At 37.6% G+C, this 16,365-nt stretch overlaps 1 protein-coding gene across 2 annotated transcripts in view; it reads right to left on the bottom strand.

Moving 5' to 3' along the window:
- Positions 1–546: 546 nt before the first annotated feature.
- The window catches only part of ek1 (eph-like kinase 1), a 67,220-nt gene continuing 51,401 nt past the window's right edge, over positions 547–16,365 (bottom strand). The window contains exons 12-18 of one of the 2 annotated variants that reach the window (XM_039684974.2): positions 10,854–10,915; positions 8,962–9,171; positions 8,138–8,287; positions 6,840–7,033; positions 5,553–5,690; positions 4,170–4,266; positions 547–4,048 (exon numbers count right to left, since the gene is read on the bottom strand). In XM_039684974.2, the coding sequence (XP_039540908.2) occupies positions 4,043–4,048; positions 4,170–4,266; positions 5,553–5,690; positions 6,840–7,033; positions 8,138–8,287; positions 8,962–9,171; positions 10,854–10,915 (857 nt within the window). In that variant the 3' untranslated portion in view covers positions 547–4,042. Of the gene's footprint in view, positions 4,267–5,552; positions 5,691–6,839; positions 7,034–8,137; positions 8,288–8,961; positions 9,172–10,853; positions 10,916–16,365 lie in introns of both variants that reach the window. The other variant, XM_089125952.1, reaches the window with a different exon arrangement.

Below are 16,365 nucleotides of genomic sequence, written 5' to 3'. Positions count from 1 at the left end.
CTGGTGACAGATGTTCGCTGTTTTCTTTGGAAATGACCTTTCATTCCTGATTTTTCTGCATTAGTGATGCTTTAAATTACACAATGCATTATGATTGCATTAAATATGTAAAAAGTGATCAGTTGACTTAAAGCGAGGAAACCCGTTGCTTTGAATCAATCAATCAATCAAATTATCTATCTATCTATCTATCTATCTATCTATCTATCTATCTATCTATCTATCTATCTATCTATCCATCCATCCATCCATCCATCCATCCATCCATCCATCCATCCATCCATCCATCCATCCATCCATCCATCCATCCATCCATCCATCCATCCATCCACACACAGTACAGTGCAAGTCTTAAGCAAGCACATTAGTATTTTCACAAAGAAAGAATGGTTTTAAGACAGTTATTTATAACTTTTGCTGTATTGTGTCAGTAGAAGATATTTATATACATATATACATATATATATATATATATATATATATATACACACACTTACTAATACATGCATAAATTCACATTAATTACATAGAATGAGAACAAAGGACTAAAAATATTAACATATTTATTGGACAATGTTCAAAATGCATACAATTCAACAAGAGCTTTATGAAATAACCAAACCGGTACACAAATCATCACAATGTTGAAAAATCGAAACAAAAGATACACAGAAATTTAGAGGTAACATCTTCAGGTACTGATTGAGGAGCTGGTTTGCTAAAGTCAATGACTTAGTGACCCTTCATCTAGTTATCTGATCGTGTATCCATTACTGACCTTGTACAAGCCAGAGAAGCTTTTTATACTCAGGGCTGAAGTACTCCAGTTTAGAAGTGGCTGGCAAAGTGCATCACATGTGTACACCTCAGCGCAAGTGTACCAGATATGATTAAATTATGTAATGCACGGTGCGGTTACTCGTACAACAAAGCAACAGTCCTGATTGGCTGAGTTATAGAGGCCAATTGAAAATCTATCCACCGATTTTGTAATACTGATACTTTTGGACAAAAGAGAGTGGCCTCTTACAGTTTAATTGACGACTTCCAGACACATCATTAATATCTTTCAAACAGCGCTGCACGTCTCGACCGCTGAGTGACATTTATTTATTATTCTCAGTGCTAATCCTGGCTGATATTCAAACCTGGCAATCAAAGTTTAAGAAGTTGGGTGTTCACTATCGGTGATGTGTCTTGGCTAAAAATGTCTAACCAAGGGCCTGATGCAATGTGCAGGTATAACTCGGTAACAGGTAGTGTGGACTTGCCAGACCAAAGTTTGCATGATAATAACAGTACTTCACAAAATGGAACACAAACAACTGCATTTATTATTTCTAAAAAAAAATTAAAAGGAATGTCAAAAATGCTTCAAGACATTGTTTACTGCATCGAACTGCAAAAGTTTGTGTGCATGTTTGTGTTGTGTTAATAGTAGGCTAAAAACTAAAAACATGAAAAATGAGAATCATTCCAAGAAACCCAGGATTCAAAGTGTATCGTTTTGGGTCGGGAGAGGCTTTTTGCAACGCTTCATTAAATTATTCGCTCTTATTGTTGCCGCATGGGAAATTACAAATCTGAATAGGCACATATGTTTCAGTAATCTGACAATTAGGAATAGCTCCTAATTAAGAATTACTAAAAGCACAGAGCAGATGTGCCCATTACTACAATTATAACCTTGACTTGCATCAATAAATATTTGGAAGAAATAAACATTCTTCGTTATCGTTTCAATTAAATTAAAAGGAACACTTTCCCGGAGAGGTCACAGAATGAGAGAATAACACTGTTTTTGGTGCCTCTGCATTTAGAGTGTCTACCAATATTATAATTACTGTATATGAAATAAATATAATTTAGCCTTTTACTTACCAGAATATCTAAGATTGGCTTTTTAAATCATTCCCGTTTCATCTAAATACTTTGCAACTGCACTGCAAAAAACAAACAAAATTAATTCAGTATTGTCTTGTTTTCCAATAAATTGGTTGATTTTATAAACATCCTAAAAACAGATATATTAATACATATAAAATAAAATACACTACAATTGAAGAGTTTGGTGTCAGTAACATTTTTGATCTTTTTGAAAGAATTCTCTTATAACCAGGGCTGCATTAAATTTTATTTGATCAACATTACAGTAAAAACAGTAAAATTGTAAAATGAATACAACTTAAAAATCTGTTTTAACATGTTAAAATGCAGTTTTGATCAATTAAACACAACCTTGCTGAATTATAAGTATCAATATCTTTCAAAAAAATCTTACTGACCAGTAGCGAGGTGTAACGTAGTGGAGATTGTTGAAACTAATGCGTTTTAGGGGATATGCAGCATCACGAATAAAACTTTTTACCCACTTGACAAACTATAAGCATAGACTCCACTAAAGTTTCTTGCAAGAAAACAATGTTATGTTTACATATTATTCTTATGTTAACTTTTTTTTTTACTGGAAAACAAGACAAAATGAAAAAATACCAAAAGTAAATGATGACAAAACATAAATATGAACACTGAAACTAAAAGGCATCAAACAGGAAGTAAATCCGTAGACGACAGAACTGAGTAGGCGGTTCTGTCTGATCCGCTGCCATTTTGAATTGTGTATCAGTGACAAAAAAAAAAACAATCCTGAGAATGCTTAGCTTTACCCAACACCATAAAGCTAAATAATCCATTACATTCTACAGCCTCACAATCCTTGTCTGTTCAAAGCTAGAGTTGAAGGTTAAAATAAGAGTTACCACCTTAATTTACAACTGACAAAAACCTTCAAAACACTAAGTCATTACTGTACAAATACAATAACCAACACTGTACAATGTCTCGATTTCTACTGCAATACAATCTTTTCTTCTTCAAATCACACCATTTCCAAGTGCGAAAACAAAGCACTGCCAAGAAACATGGGGCGAGGAACCAGAAAGCACCAGCATCTGTTGCGGACAACTTTTTACACGGGATTGTGAACATGGTGCACGAAATGTACATGCTCCACCATTTTGCAATCAAATCTAACAACGTAATCAGAAGGTACCAAGCATTCGGTAACCATCAGAGTGCTACGCTAAAAGGGGTCCAACACAAATACAGGTTCAACAGTCCACCGAGTGCAGCTCCATCAACACCATGACGATTTAGGGATAAAGGCTCCCTCGTTAAATGCTCAACACATCCTGTCTCCTTCCAACAAAGATGTCCATAACGGCTCACGTTCATGATGAAATGCGTTTAATGAGGCGAAATACTTTAAATATGCAAAGAAATTTGAAGAAAAGCCACATCAAATGGACTGGCTCCACAAAAAGCGTGTTGAAAAGGTCCGAAAGCTGCTGCCAGTGTGAAGGAAGGACGACATCTGCCCTCTTCATGACATCGTCACGCTGTCCTGTGTCTGGAGCCACAGTTACTTTGCATTCCTTAAACGTCTCTCGTTTCGCAGTTGCTATTCATCAGATGTCAGAATTTGCCAAAAGTGACAAGCGTGGGCCCTCGAAACTCTGGGTTCTCCGCGGCGGAATTGACATATTCCAAAGACATTGCCGAGGGCTTGACAGGAGCACGGCGTGGCATTAGGGGTCAAGGAGCGGTCCTTCTACGTACCGTTTAAGTGTGTGTGTGTACGCATGAAAGAGAGATCAGTGCTTCATTGCTTTCTAAAGGCGAGCTGAATGTTTCTAAACTATTTCCACATACACAAGTCTTCAAGGACATCTCGCTGAAGGTTTCCTCATCCTCGCAGTTCACATTATTGAAGAAAATCGTACTAGTATCACTCGCAAAAAAAGATTTACAAGACACAATCGGTGTTTCTTCTCAAGGTCTTTCTTCTGTACAATGAGGAGTGGAGCGTGATGTTCACAGTGCTGTGATGTCACATGGTGTTGATTCTTGTCCTTACTTCACTTGGATAAATACATATCCACAGTCTTTGAATATCCAGAGTGATCAACTGCCTTAGAAGATTTCTAGATGCTGATCACAAAAGGGAAATTACCCGCCCATTCTCCTGTAGGGCTGAGGAACTTCAGTGCTGGTAGAGAGATAAGACAGAGTCATTTTGCAGCAAGATGCTTCCATGTGGCAAGAACGCTCCCAATCTCCTCTTCGGTGGAGGCGGAACAATTTGAGGGCATTGAGGTGATGCGCTATACCTGAACTTGAGTCCCATGCTGTGCCTGAAGACACTGGATACTAGATAGGATCTTTTTCTGATGGCCTGCCAGTGCTACGCCCATCTTATCCAGTTCACTGTGAGAGAAACGAAGAGACAGAAGAAAATGTCTTAGTTAAGGGTGGTTATGTTTGTAATAGCATGCTAGCAAACTACTCAAATTATTTGTATAATATGTGGTTTGTTAAATGTGTACATCATTGCAAATGATGTAGAATACACGACGACATTACTCAAATTGATATCTTGCACTTTATTGTTCTTTATTGGCATCTATGGTTCCATGAAGAACTTTTATCATCTATGGAAACTTTCCATTACACAAAAGGTTCATTACAGTGGTAAAAAAATGTTCTTTAGATCAAAAATTAGAAAAAATAGAAAAAATAGTTATTTTAAGAACTGTTCTCTGAAAGGTACTTTGGGGAACCAAAAAGGTTTCTTCTATGGTGTCGCTGCCAAAACGCCATTTTGAAACTTTTATTTTTGAGCGTGTACATGGAAGTAGAGTATTTTTGTATTGAACAATACCACTCAACCTTCCAATATTTGAATAAAATGCCAATATGCACATCATTTTTACATACAATTGGCCTTCTGGTCGCAGATATAGATACACTAAGGTTAGAACAAATCGAGTAAAACATTCATTCATTCCCATGGCAATAACCCAATCCAATAAGATGTGGGGAGGGGTATAACTGGTGAATATATGTGATATTGTGTATGTAGATAATGTTTGTGTTGTGGATTATGTGTCAATATGCCTGTATTGTACAACAAATTGCCTTTCGGGGACATTCAAGTTTTCTAAGTCAAAGTTTAAGTCTACAATTGAATTAAAATGTATAACGACTTCCAAATTCCTAGTCAATAACTCGTAATGAGGTCATGTGACAATGTGGTATACTACTGCTGCATACTTACTTTTGATCATACTGCCAAAAATGTAAATACTAATATACAAAAATGCGAACCAATTATACTTATTTCTGAGATAACTGGTTGCCACTTTTTGTAATGAATTAAACATGTAATGCAATGAGGCCATATCAAAACATTATAGCAAACTATTGTTTGGATCATTTAACATTGCATATTGCAAACTCTTTTACATCATTCTTAGAAAACAGTAGGTAGTATATGGTTTATAATTACCAGTAAGTAGTTATCTACTGTAGTACTCAATTTCAAATATAACGCCATACTACTAAAAAAAAATCTTGCATTATGTATACTGTGCAGAGTTTGATTCTCAGTATGCAGTAAGCTGATATACCATTGTAAACAGTCTCTGAAATTTAACCAAACATCTCATACTAACATAAATGTGAGGTCTACGAGTAGGTGCTGTTTACTGTACCTGGAACTGACATACAGAATCGAGTCCAGGGTGACGTAGCCGGCACTACAGAATTGTTCCTTATATTGACCCATTTTAATCAAGTCCAGCCAGTCATCCACTGTGTTGACCCCCGTGTCAGGAGTTACTGGGTCCTCCCTGTGGATGGAGGAGGAAGTGCAGTTACAATAACAGCCTTATATACTGTACCCATGTCATTTCACATCTAGTATGACATATGCCAAAACTGCCCTGAAGCAAGCCTTCTATATTGGTCTGTGGTGATGTTTGATGTACACTACAAGTTTAATGTTTTTAAAAAGCTCAGTCACCAAGGCTGCATTCATTTGATCAAAAATACAGTAAAAACTGTAATATTGCGAAACGTTTTTCCATTTAAATATAGTTTAAAATGTAATTTATTCCTGTGATTGCAAAGCTGAATTTACTCCAGCCTTCAGTGTCACAAGATCCTTCAGAAATCATTATAATAAGCAGATTAGTGAGCATTGACCAAACTTTTGACCAGTATCCATTTTGTTTGCTGTGTTTTTGGTAGAATTTAATTTATATTTCTACAAAAACCATGCCGTTTTATCAGCTAATTTTGTAACATTAGTGTTGCCATGATGTGAGCATTTAAAAAATCACTCACATACACAAATTACCGTTTCAAGAGTAAGAAACCAGGGTGTGTTTGCAAGCTTATCAGAAGCTTATCATTGCCTGGACATGTAATGTTTTCCAGGTCCAGAAGGGAGGCAGATTGCGCCTCTCTGTCACTCTCTCCCTCTCTGCTGCATAGTGTCCAATATAGCACACCCAATCTTAGCAATTTAAACCCATTTTATTTAATGGTAGGGACATGGGGCAAGGGCTTCCCAGTGGTTTGTGGGAAAACTCAGTTTGCACATTTGGCTTTAATTGTGGCAAGCACAGTTGAAACAATCCAGCGTCCATCTGCCTCTATTTGGCAGCCCTCAAAATGCAGCAGAAGGATAGACAAGCAATCAGATACCAGCCAATATCACCTCAAAAACCCCCCTCTCGACTGAGAAAAACATGCACTGGAAGTAAGAAGTTTGTACAGATGTACATCTGGCTTCAATCTAGATTAGCCGAATATCGGTTTCATTTATTTCAAGTTTATTGGATTACTGCAAAAAACACCTCGGATTGTATCACACACCCGAGAATCATCATCACACTCTTTATCATGAGCTATATATTACACACCGTTTGTGCCGAACAAACTGCAGCACACATCCCAACAGATCACCTCTATTGAATTGAGTGCATTTGGCTCACCAGACTGCAGAGTTGGCCAGCTGTTTCAGGCTGCTTGGGTTCCGGACCAGCCTGTCCAGGGTGTTGACAATCTGCCCGAATTTGGGCCGATCGCTGCGGTTCTTTTCCCAGCAGTCTAGCATGAGCTGGTGAAGCACCACCGGACAGTCCATTGGAGCCGGTAGCCTGTAGCCTTCATCTATTGCTTTTATCACCTGGAGGGAAGAGGATTCCACATTAAAAATCATACATTTATTAGCAGCGTATACGCTTCATGAATACTGAGCAGATTTATTCATTCGCTTCATGCATTAGCTTTTGTGTGGGGTTAGCTTAATTCATTTTTTTTACCCATCTGTGACTTGAAGTGAGAATGATATTTCGAGTGAGACCGTCTTTGTTTGCGTAAAGGGGAGCTGTTTAATTTAGTCTCTTTTATGAAATGATACCGCCGGAAGGGAAAGAATAAACTAGCCTGATGCAGACATTCATATTATCTTAACTCTTGCCTGGAAGACTGTAACCGTTGAAACGCACCAATGCCTGTTACCATGGAAAAGGAAGGAAGACAGATGGATTTTGTGGTTTGCGCCATGAATGGAACTTTCGAAATCCCCTTCCCTCAACACAATAAAAGTGCATCCGCCAACAAGCATGAAAATGTTTTTCGTGCTCTAGTTTAACATGACGAGTATAGTCTCGAATCATTCCCAAATGTCTCAATCTCTCTCCCATGCAGCTCGATTCCAAATCCTGATCAAATCTCATCCCAAGGTGAAAATAAATAAATGAAAATGGTTTCTGGTGTGGGAAATCTCCCAAGAACCCACTGACACGGATTCAAATTCCCTCTTTTAAAGCAGCCTGTGAATTGAAATCTGGAAATGTTCACCCTCCAGATGCATTTAATCTTTTTACCTTTGTAAACCTGGGAGGGTTTTTTTTTTTTTATTCTTGTCCCGCTGAAGTTCTCTGGGAAAGGTATTTTATTACAAATCGATGAGGACTGTCACATTTAGAAATTCAGGCCAATGGCAATGGTTACCAGTGTTGTTATTGTTAACTAAAATAAACACTATTTTTGTTAATTGAAAGAAAGCTTAAATAAATAACGAATATATAAAAAACTTAATCTTAAATAAAAAAAAAAAACCTAATAAAAATGCACATAAAAAGTACATGGCAAAATTCCCAAAATTTTAATTAATTTGAAAAAATAAATAAAAATAAAATAAATAGTATAAAGGTATATAAATAATACTAAAATAAAACTGATGCCAATGCAACTGTGGTAACATTCAAATTCAGAATTTACTCACGTCCTGATTGGACATTTCCCAGTACGGTCGTTCCCCATAGGATAACACCTCCCACATGACAATGCCGTAACTCCACACGTCACTGGCTGATGTGAACTTCCTGTAGGTGATGGCCTCACTGGCTGTCCATCGAATGGGAATCTTACCCCCCTTAAAAAGAAAAAAAAAAGCACAAAATCAGAGGTTAGCAGTTGTAGGAATTAGCATCGCTACAAATTGCAAAACTATTAAGTGATCACACTAGCATTGCTAGCATTAAAATCATGCAGCTTTACAGTAGGGAACTTTGTGTTCGGGAAACACTGACTAGTTGAACTATGCTGATAACAAATGGAACTTGTAACAATGGTTTTGGGAAATGCACCCAAGAGTGTTAAATGTGTGAAAAATAAGGTGTTTTTTTTTTTTAACATTGAAGCATGAACACCTATTCTAGTAGACCCAAAAACAAAATCAAAACTTTGGAAAAAAAAAGGGCATCATTTTATAGTGATTTTCCAGCAAAACCATGTACAAATGCATTCATAAGCAGTGAGTAACACAGACACACACACACACACACACACACATACACTGAGTGGATGTTCAGCCATCCATCAGTCTGGATAGCTGCTATGACAGTCCAGTGTGACCTCATTTCCAGACTACAGGTCAGCAAGAATATATCTCGCAGAGTCTGGTTTTTTGTTTACACAATCAATTTATATTTCTTAAAAAAATAAAAAATAAACCAGTAAACATATCACAACAAACATTGCAAAGCAAATCCAGTTAAAATGAGACCGAGAAGAGCAAACATCCAGAGCAGAAGCATGATCTCTCACCCGTGTAGTATACGCCGCCTCTGGATCGTCCTCCAGCACACGTGACAGCCCGAAGTCAGACACTTTACACACCAGGTTTCCGTTCACCAGAATGTTTCGTGCCGCCAAATCCCGATGCACATAGTTCATCTCTGAAAGGTACTGCATCCCTGCGGCTATCCCACGCATCATTCCCACCAGCTGGATCACCGTGTACTGCCCGTCGTGTTTCTGAACAAAATGAAGAGTTCTCATGTCAAAAACTCATCCCTGTGGCCTTATTTTCTGCTGTGTTCAACCTCTGTGGATCCTGGCACCGTCGGTCAGGTTTGAATTTGTCTCGTGAGTAATTCATAATTCATTGGCTCCCTAATTAAAAGTGTTGCTCACATGTTGCTGGGCATGAGCGATTAAACTCTAATGACTGTATAATCATTCAGGCTTTTTATGCGAGCAATGGCAAGTAGGTAACAAACTAACCAAATTATGATGTTTCATTAAACCCTCTGGCAAGAAAACAAAATGTTTTGATTGCTAACCACTGTTGTAGGGTAATATTGGGGCAATAACAGGATGCTGGTGTGTTAGTGCAGTGGGTTTCAAACTGAAATTGAGAAAAAAAGGTACTATATATATGTATATACTATTTTTTTTTTATTTAAATTGACCAATTGACAAAATATTTTGTATCCAATTTGACATTATGGCTTCATTCTGCTTTTTAAAGATGGGTATTTAATTTAATCCTAACATTAGTAGTGGGTGGAAGAAAATATACACTGTAAACCTAATACAAAGTAAATACTTCAAAATAATATTCCAATAATATGCTTTGACTTTAGCATAATGATAACATAAAGCCCATTATTTAATTTCAGAAATAATGTTGCCTTTATATCATTCTTAACATTTTTCTCACATAGTATAAAAGGGTTCATATAAACAGAAAACATATATCTGCCTTAAAGGGATATTACACTTTGAAATTAATTTTTGTGTCTTTGTTTCCACAGTATTTTCAATTTTTATATTTTTAGGTCAAACCGTTCTTGTCTGTCAGTCATATAATGGAGGTCTATGGTCACCACCTCAAAGAGCATGAACAGAAACGTTCAAATTAAACATGATTTAATGACTCGTAAATGTAAGCACACATCGATGGCCTAAGACACGAAACGAGCGGTTTGTGTAAGAAAACGAACAGTATTTATATCGTTTTTACCTCTTGTAACCACAGCCACGTCCAAGTGATCTGAGGGCGCTTTGTAGCGTTTTCTCACATAAACCGCTCGTTTCGTGTCTTAGGCCATCAATGTGTACTTACATTTACGAGTCATTAAATCATGTTTAGTTTGGACTTCTCTGTGCATGCTCTTTCAGGGTGGTGACCATAGACCTCCATTATATGACTGACAGACAACAGTTTGACCTAAAATTATCAAAATTGAAACTAATGAGGAAACAAAGACACCTACATCTTGCTTCCCTTGAGGTAAGATAAAACATACCAAAAATTAATTTCAAAGTGAACTATCCCTTTAATATTATAGGAAGGGATATTTTCATAAACTGTGGCTATAGTGTCTCCGTCAATCATCTAAGCTAGCGACCAGCTTTATCAGAAAGACCATGCTGGTCGACTATCTCCACCAGATAAGATTAGCTTGTGACCATCATGGTGCACCAGCAACACAAACACCAAACCAGCATAAATCATGGTGGTCTAAGCTGGGTAGGAGAAGACAAGCTGAGGGACACAAAGAAAAAACAGGCATCGAGAGGTGTGAACACTCGAGTTGTCAAGCCTGATCTGGAAGAGCCAGACGATTGCTTTGTGTTCCTGTGATATTTCACAGCATTTCCTTTGGTGCAAATTGGCCTTCATCATTCGCAGCAAAATAGAGGATGCTCACCTTCAAAAAAGTGTCCAGAGATCCATTTTCCATGTACTCTGTCACTATCATCACAGGCTTACCTAAGGGACAGAAGGAGACAAAGCAGGAAGTGTGAAATATTGCTGAAAATAGAGAGAGAGAGAGAGAGTCAAAGCGAGAGAAAGATGTTTCATTTTTTTTCACAGGCGGGTAAGAAAAGACACAACGGAGAGGCAGGCGCTTTGTGTCCTATATTTAATTCATTTCCGAGTTGACAGAGAAAAACATGCAGATAAAGAGAGCGGACACCTCCCCCACTTCCCGAGACTTCACAGACCCTTGTCCCAGCTTTCCTTTGCCTCTACCTGCTGCCTGTTACTCATAGTGACAGCCCCTAATCAAAGCTCTCAATAACAGTCAGGCAGATAATTAGAGCGAGCTGTCCACTGAGAATATCTTTGTCCAGAAATACCTAAAATGGTAATGAGTTCCTTTTGGAGGAAGGATGATGAAGGGGGTGTGGTGGGGGTGCTCGGGAGTGCTGTGATTAATTGCCCCGGGGGGGTGGGGGGGAAAATAAGAAGGGGTGTAAAGATCTTCTAACGGGAAAAGTGTTCACCTCTCCGCTATGTTGCAGACACAGCTGCAAGAGGCACATATGGGGATCTCGCACCTGCGATGCTAAAAGTGATTAAAAATTCTCCCCTGATTCCACCCAAATAACACACTGTCAGTCAGAGAGACCCCCTTCTCGCCTCACATGCTGAAGAGCGCATGCTAATCCATCCTGATTATCAGAGATGCTTGATGGATGTTGCATACGGCAGAAACGTTCACCTCAGGGCACCAGACACACATCAATGTTAGAGGACGTTTAACCCTAGAGATGCTCACAATCTATTTGAGGAGCCCTTTATGTTGTGCCTAACAATCTGGACTGGCAACCAAAAGGTTATCGCATGCATTTTCTAAATAAAACTAACTAAACAAACAAATAAATATGTAAATACAATTTAAATTTAAAATAAACATTTTTCCATTTTACTATTTTATTATTGAGGTCAAAAAGTGATGTTTCTTCTTATTTATTGCATATATTATATGTAATATATTATTATACGTTATATTGTTGCTGTAAATTTACAGGGTATTTTTTTTTTCCTTAAAATAATTTAAATTAAATCCAATGAAAAAATAAGTAAATCCAGTTAATATGCATGCATTTACTTATTAAATAAATACATTCTTTATCAAAATATTATAATAAAAATTAGGGCTGTCAAATAAATAATCGCGATTAATCGCATCCAAAATAAAAGTTTGTGTTTACATAATATATGTGGGTGCACTGTGTATAATTATTTTATATATATATATAAATACACACACATGCTTGTATATATTTAAGAAATATTTTCATGTATATACTGTATATAGATTTATATATAATTTATTTTATATTTAAATATAATTTATATCTAAGTATTTTTTTCTTAAATATACATTCATGCGTGTGTATTTATATATATATATATATATATATACACACACAAAAGAATTATACACAGTGCACCAACGTATATTATGTAAACACAAACTTTTATTTTGAATGCGATTATTTGCGATTAATCGTTTGACAGCCATAATAAATATATATCAGCAGCTGTGCTTTAATTATTACGTTATATTATGCTTTAACTATTAGAAAGTATATGTTTATTGGAAACGTTGCATCAGCTGTTACTGCCATTGCTCTGTGACGTTTGCCCATTTCTAGCAGCAATACACGAAGTAAAAAGAAAATGTGAGTAGAAGACCTTAAAGACAAAGTTAACAAGACATTCACCCTGTCAATTTCAAGACACAATTTAAGCCTGCAGACTGGAGAATTGCGGATGAGGGTTCAAGCAAAGAGTCAATGGTTTCATTATGGCTTTGTAATCTCTACTTCAGCAAAGCACAAAGAAATTGAATCCAATAAAACCCCATTCAGCCTAACAAGCTATTTATAGCACCAAGGCCTAAGATGAGACTGTTTGTGGTTTCAAGCGAATGGGTTTTGCACTGCATGTCCTCGCTGCCACTGTAAGTTAATCACAAATGTATTGGTCACGCCCTTTAGAAATGATGTCACACGATAAGCGTGGTGACGGACATCCGAACAGATCGCACATTAGCTTATCAACGTGGGACAAATTACTTTGACAGTGAGATAGTTGGATAACATGGCTTCCTTGCCTCAACCTACAAACCTTTGGCCAGAAATGAAATACAGACCGCATTCAAAGATAAACCAGAACATCTCTCCGACATTGCCGATGTCCGCACATCAAATCAAACTGACGTGTATTTCCGTACTCAAGCCGTTTCAGCTTCTTAAAGGGATAGTTCACTTTGAAATTAATTTTTGATATGTATTAGCTTACCTCAAGGGCATCCAAGATGTAGGCGTCTTTGTTTCCACAGTATTTTCAATTTTTATATTTTTAGGTCAAACCGTTCTTGTCTATAAGTCATATAATGGAGGTCTATGGTCACCACCTCAAAGAGCATGCAAGTCCAAATTAAACATGATTTAATGACTCGTAAATGTAAGCAGTTTGTGTGAAAAAATGAACAGTATTTATAGGCCTATCGTTTTTACCTCCATGTCCATCTGATGTCCAAAGTGAACTATCCCTTTAAGAAATGGCCGACGGTTCTACTGATAAGTTGTTAATTAAATTACCTAGCTACTAATTCATGCGCTCACATTTAAGGGTGATTGATGTTGCAGCAGTTTTAGGAGCGCTCCAATTAGACACCATTCACACACACACACACACACACACACACACACACACACACACACACACACACACACACACACACACACACTCAAACGGCCACGATTTAAAAAAGGCAATGAGCATATTACGTCCTGCGGTGGGGCGATCTACGCTAAGCGCAACTGCTGTTGAAAGGTTGTAATTATGGTCATTATCACAGGAGCAAGGAATGAATTCATGTATTTAAAGCAATCTGGAAAAGGTGATTTACATTAAAAACCTGCAACTTCACTGTCTGCTCTGTACTTTATCTGCAATCATCACATGCTGTGGGGGCTTTTGATGAGATGACAGCAATTTGTCGTAAAATATCTGAGGATAGAGGAATGTTCAGGTTCGAAACAAGTTAAGCTTTAAGAGGACACATTACTCCGAACAAAGCAATACATTCCATGATTTAGAAATGACATTCTCTCGTCTATTGTTACCCCTGTTGAAGGCACAAAAAACTTTTCTTGAGAACTCAGCTGGAATGAACCTGAAAAGCAGCCGTGGATAGCGAACGTTATCAGATAGTAGACTGGAGTGCGCTAAGATCCACAATGGGTCTATAATAGAGACGATGACAGCTCGGTGTTTTTGTAAAGATGGGGGATAAAGAACTGAATAGGGCATTAAGGTCTATTCTGATTCCATTCTCTGAGCTGCTGACACATTAGCATCACAAAAAACTCAATCACAGTCTAATTTTTTCCGTCTGAGGTGGTAATGATAGAGTGCCTCTCTCCGAAAGCAGTGTTACATGACAGATGCTTTTCATATTACAGCGCAAAACTCTTTGTCTATCTCGCCGCCGCTCCGTCAGGCAGCATAAACACTCTTCAGCCTCTTTAATGCATCTCGGCTCGGCTCCATCAGCACCGTGATTAGTCTGTGCGTGCGAGGAGGGGGCTGGATTGACAGCTGCTTCTGTAATGCGAGGGGGGGTCGCTGACCTCTCCTGTCCCCATCCCCTACGCCATCAGGCTGATCTGTGACCTGTGAAATTACTCCGGCTATCAAATCTCACCCAATCAGTGGTGGAAGAAGACACGTTCGCAAACCGACCCAAGCACACACGTGTGTTATATTACTTGATGGTAGATACGTTATCTGATAGTTTCATTGAGCCTCAATCGCTGATAATTAAATACAAGTGTCTTTTTACATATGTGCGCGGGAAAGGTTCTCATGCAACTCTCCACAGGTAAACACATACATAATTATGTTTTTATTGTTATTTGATCGTTTTTTTAACCAGGATTGTTCTAAATGAAGGAGTGCATGGCTTACAGTATGTACATATATTTGCATAATACAAGCCGTTTCAAACAACTTTTCGCGTTCAGCCATTTGTAACCATCCTAGATAATATCTATACAATACAATAAATAATATTCTATCATGAAAACACTTGGAAGATTTTTAGCATGGTAATGGATATGACAATGGTAATGTATTTGGCCTTGGTGGAATAGATCGGCTATGCTGCTGCTAAATTACTTCTACCATTGATTATTGCTGCTGCTGCTACAGAGCAAGTACAGCAACTCATACAGTACAGGAATACATACGCCAATACGCTGCTGTGAGTATGTAAGATATAATGCTGCTGCACAAATAGCATATATAAAAGTGACCACTAGCAGTTTTATGCAGGTGGAGCTGGGGATGTTGGAGGTTTTCGGAGGAACTCTAAAAGCTTGCTGCAAACTGCTATTGTAAATGTTGACCAGCCATTTAAATGTTGAACAGCAAGCTCATTGGCGGCAGATGCGACAAACCAATCAGCTTGTGCCAAGTAGTTAAAGCTGTGAATAGAGTGCCGAAGCGATGACGTCACTTTGTAGGACAACTCGAAAGCTAGCGCCGCATGGGTTCCCTCGGTCGAAAAGCCATGCATTTTCCCCATAGACTTTTGGAAAATCGCAAAAAATAAGATCTGTGTTTAACAAAGAGTAGTGACCCTTATACGTTTTGTCTGTCAAGATAATCTTTACAAGTTAATCCAAAATGTATACATTTTGAAGCCTATATATAGATTTTAAAAAACACAATCAGACACAATAAAGTTTAAAAAAACACAAGCAGGTTATAACTGTGTGTTCTATGTCATAGATCAAAACGTGAAAATATTTGGAGGCTTTGTTCACCACAGACGTTATTTCAGGCGATTTAGCAAAAACCAGTTCAAAAATCCCATAGGCTTTAGAGCGGGGGAACCGGTAGTGCTAAAATGCTAACTCACTTCCGCGTTTTGGCCAACAGAGTGACGTCATAACTTCAGCACTCTATATCATCAGTCTGCATTAAGGACCCATCAGTCTGCGCCATCTAAAGTTTCATTACAGAACTTTGCACATACATTTTTAAAAAAAAAAATTAAAACCATTTTATAAATTCCTATTTCTGTGTAAAACTCACAGTGCACCTTTGGACATTCAAAGCCTACAATAATGAAAGTCTTATACTGACATTTTTTGAATGAAGACTTTCATACCCTCATAATTATTAAGGACCCACAGAATTAAAAAGGAGAAAATTACTGTATTTTTACTTAATAAGATGGGAAAAAACTGCCAACATTAATATGAACTATTTGAACCGAATCAAACTAAAGGCCACCATTAGCATTTTGCGCAAGTAAGAGGAACTGGGAGGAAATGTCGAGAGGATTAATGTTAATATTTGTGACATTGAATATTCATGATCCCTCCCAAAACTCACATCCAATTACATGTTTG

The sequence above is a fragment of the Pimephales promelas genome, chromosome 22 (assembly GCF_988280905.1).
Source record: "Pimephales promelas chromosome 22, fPimPro1.hap1.1, whole genome shotgun sequence".
NCBI lineage: Eukaryota > Metazoa > Chordata > Actinopteri > Cypriniformes > Leuciscidae > Pimephales > Pimephales promelas.
This window is presented reverse-complemented; position numbering and strand designations above follow the sequence as displayed.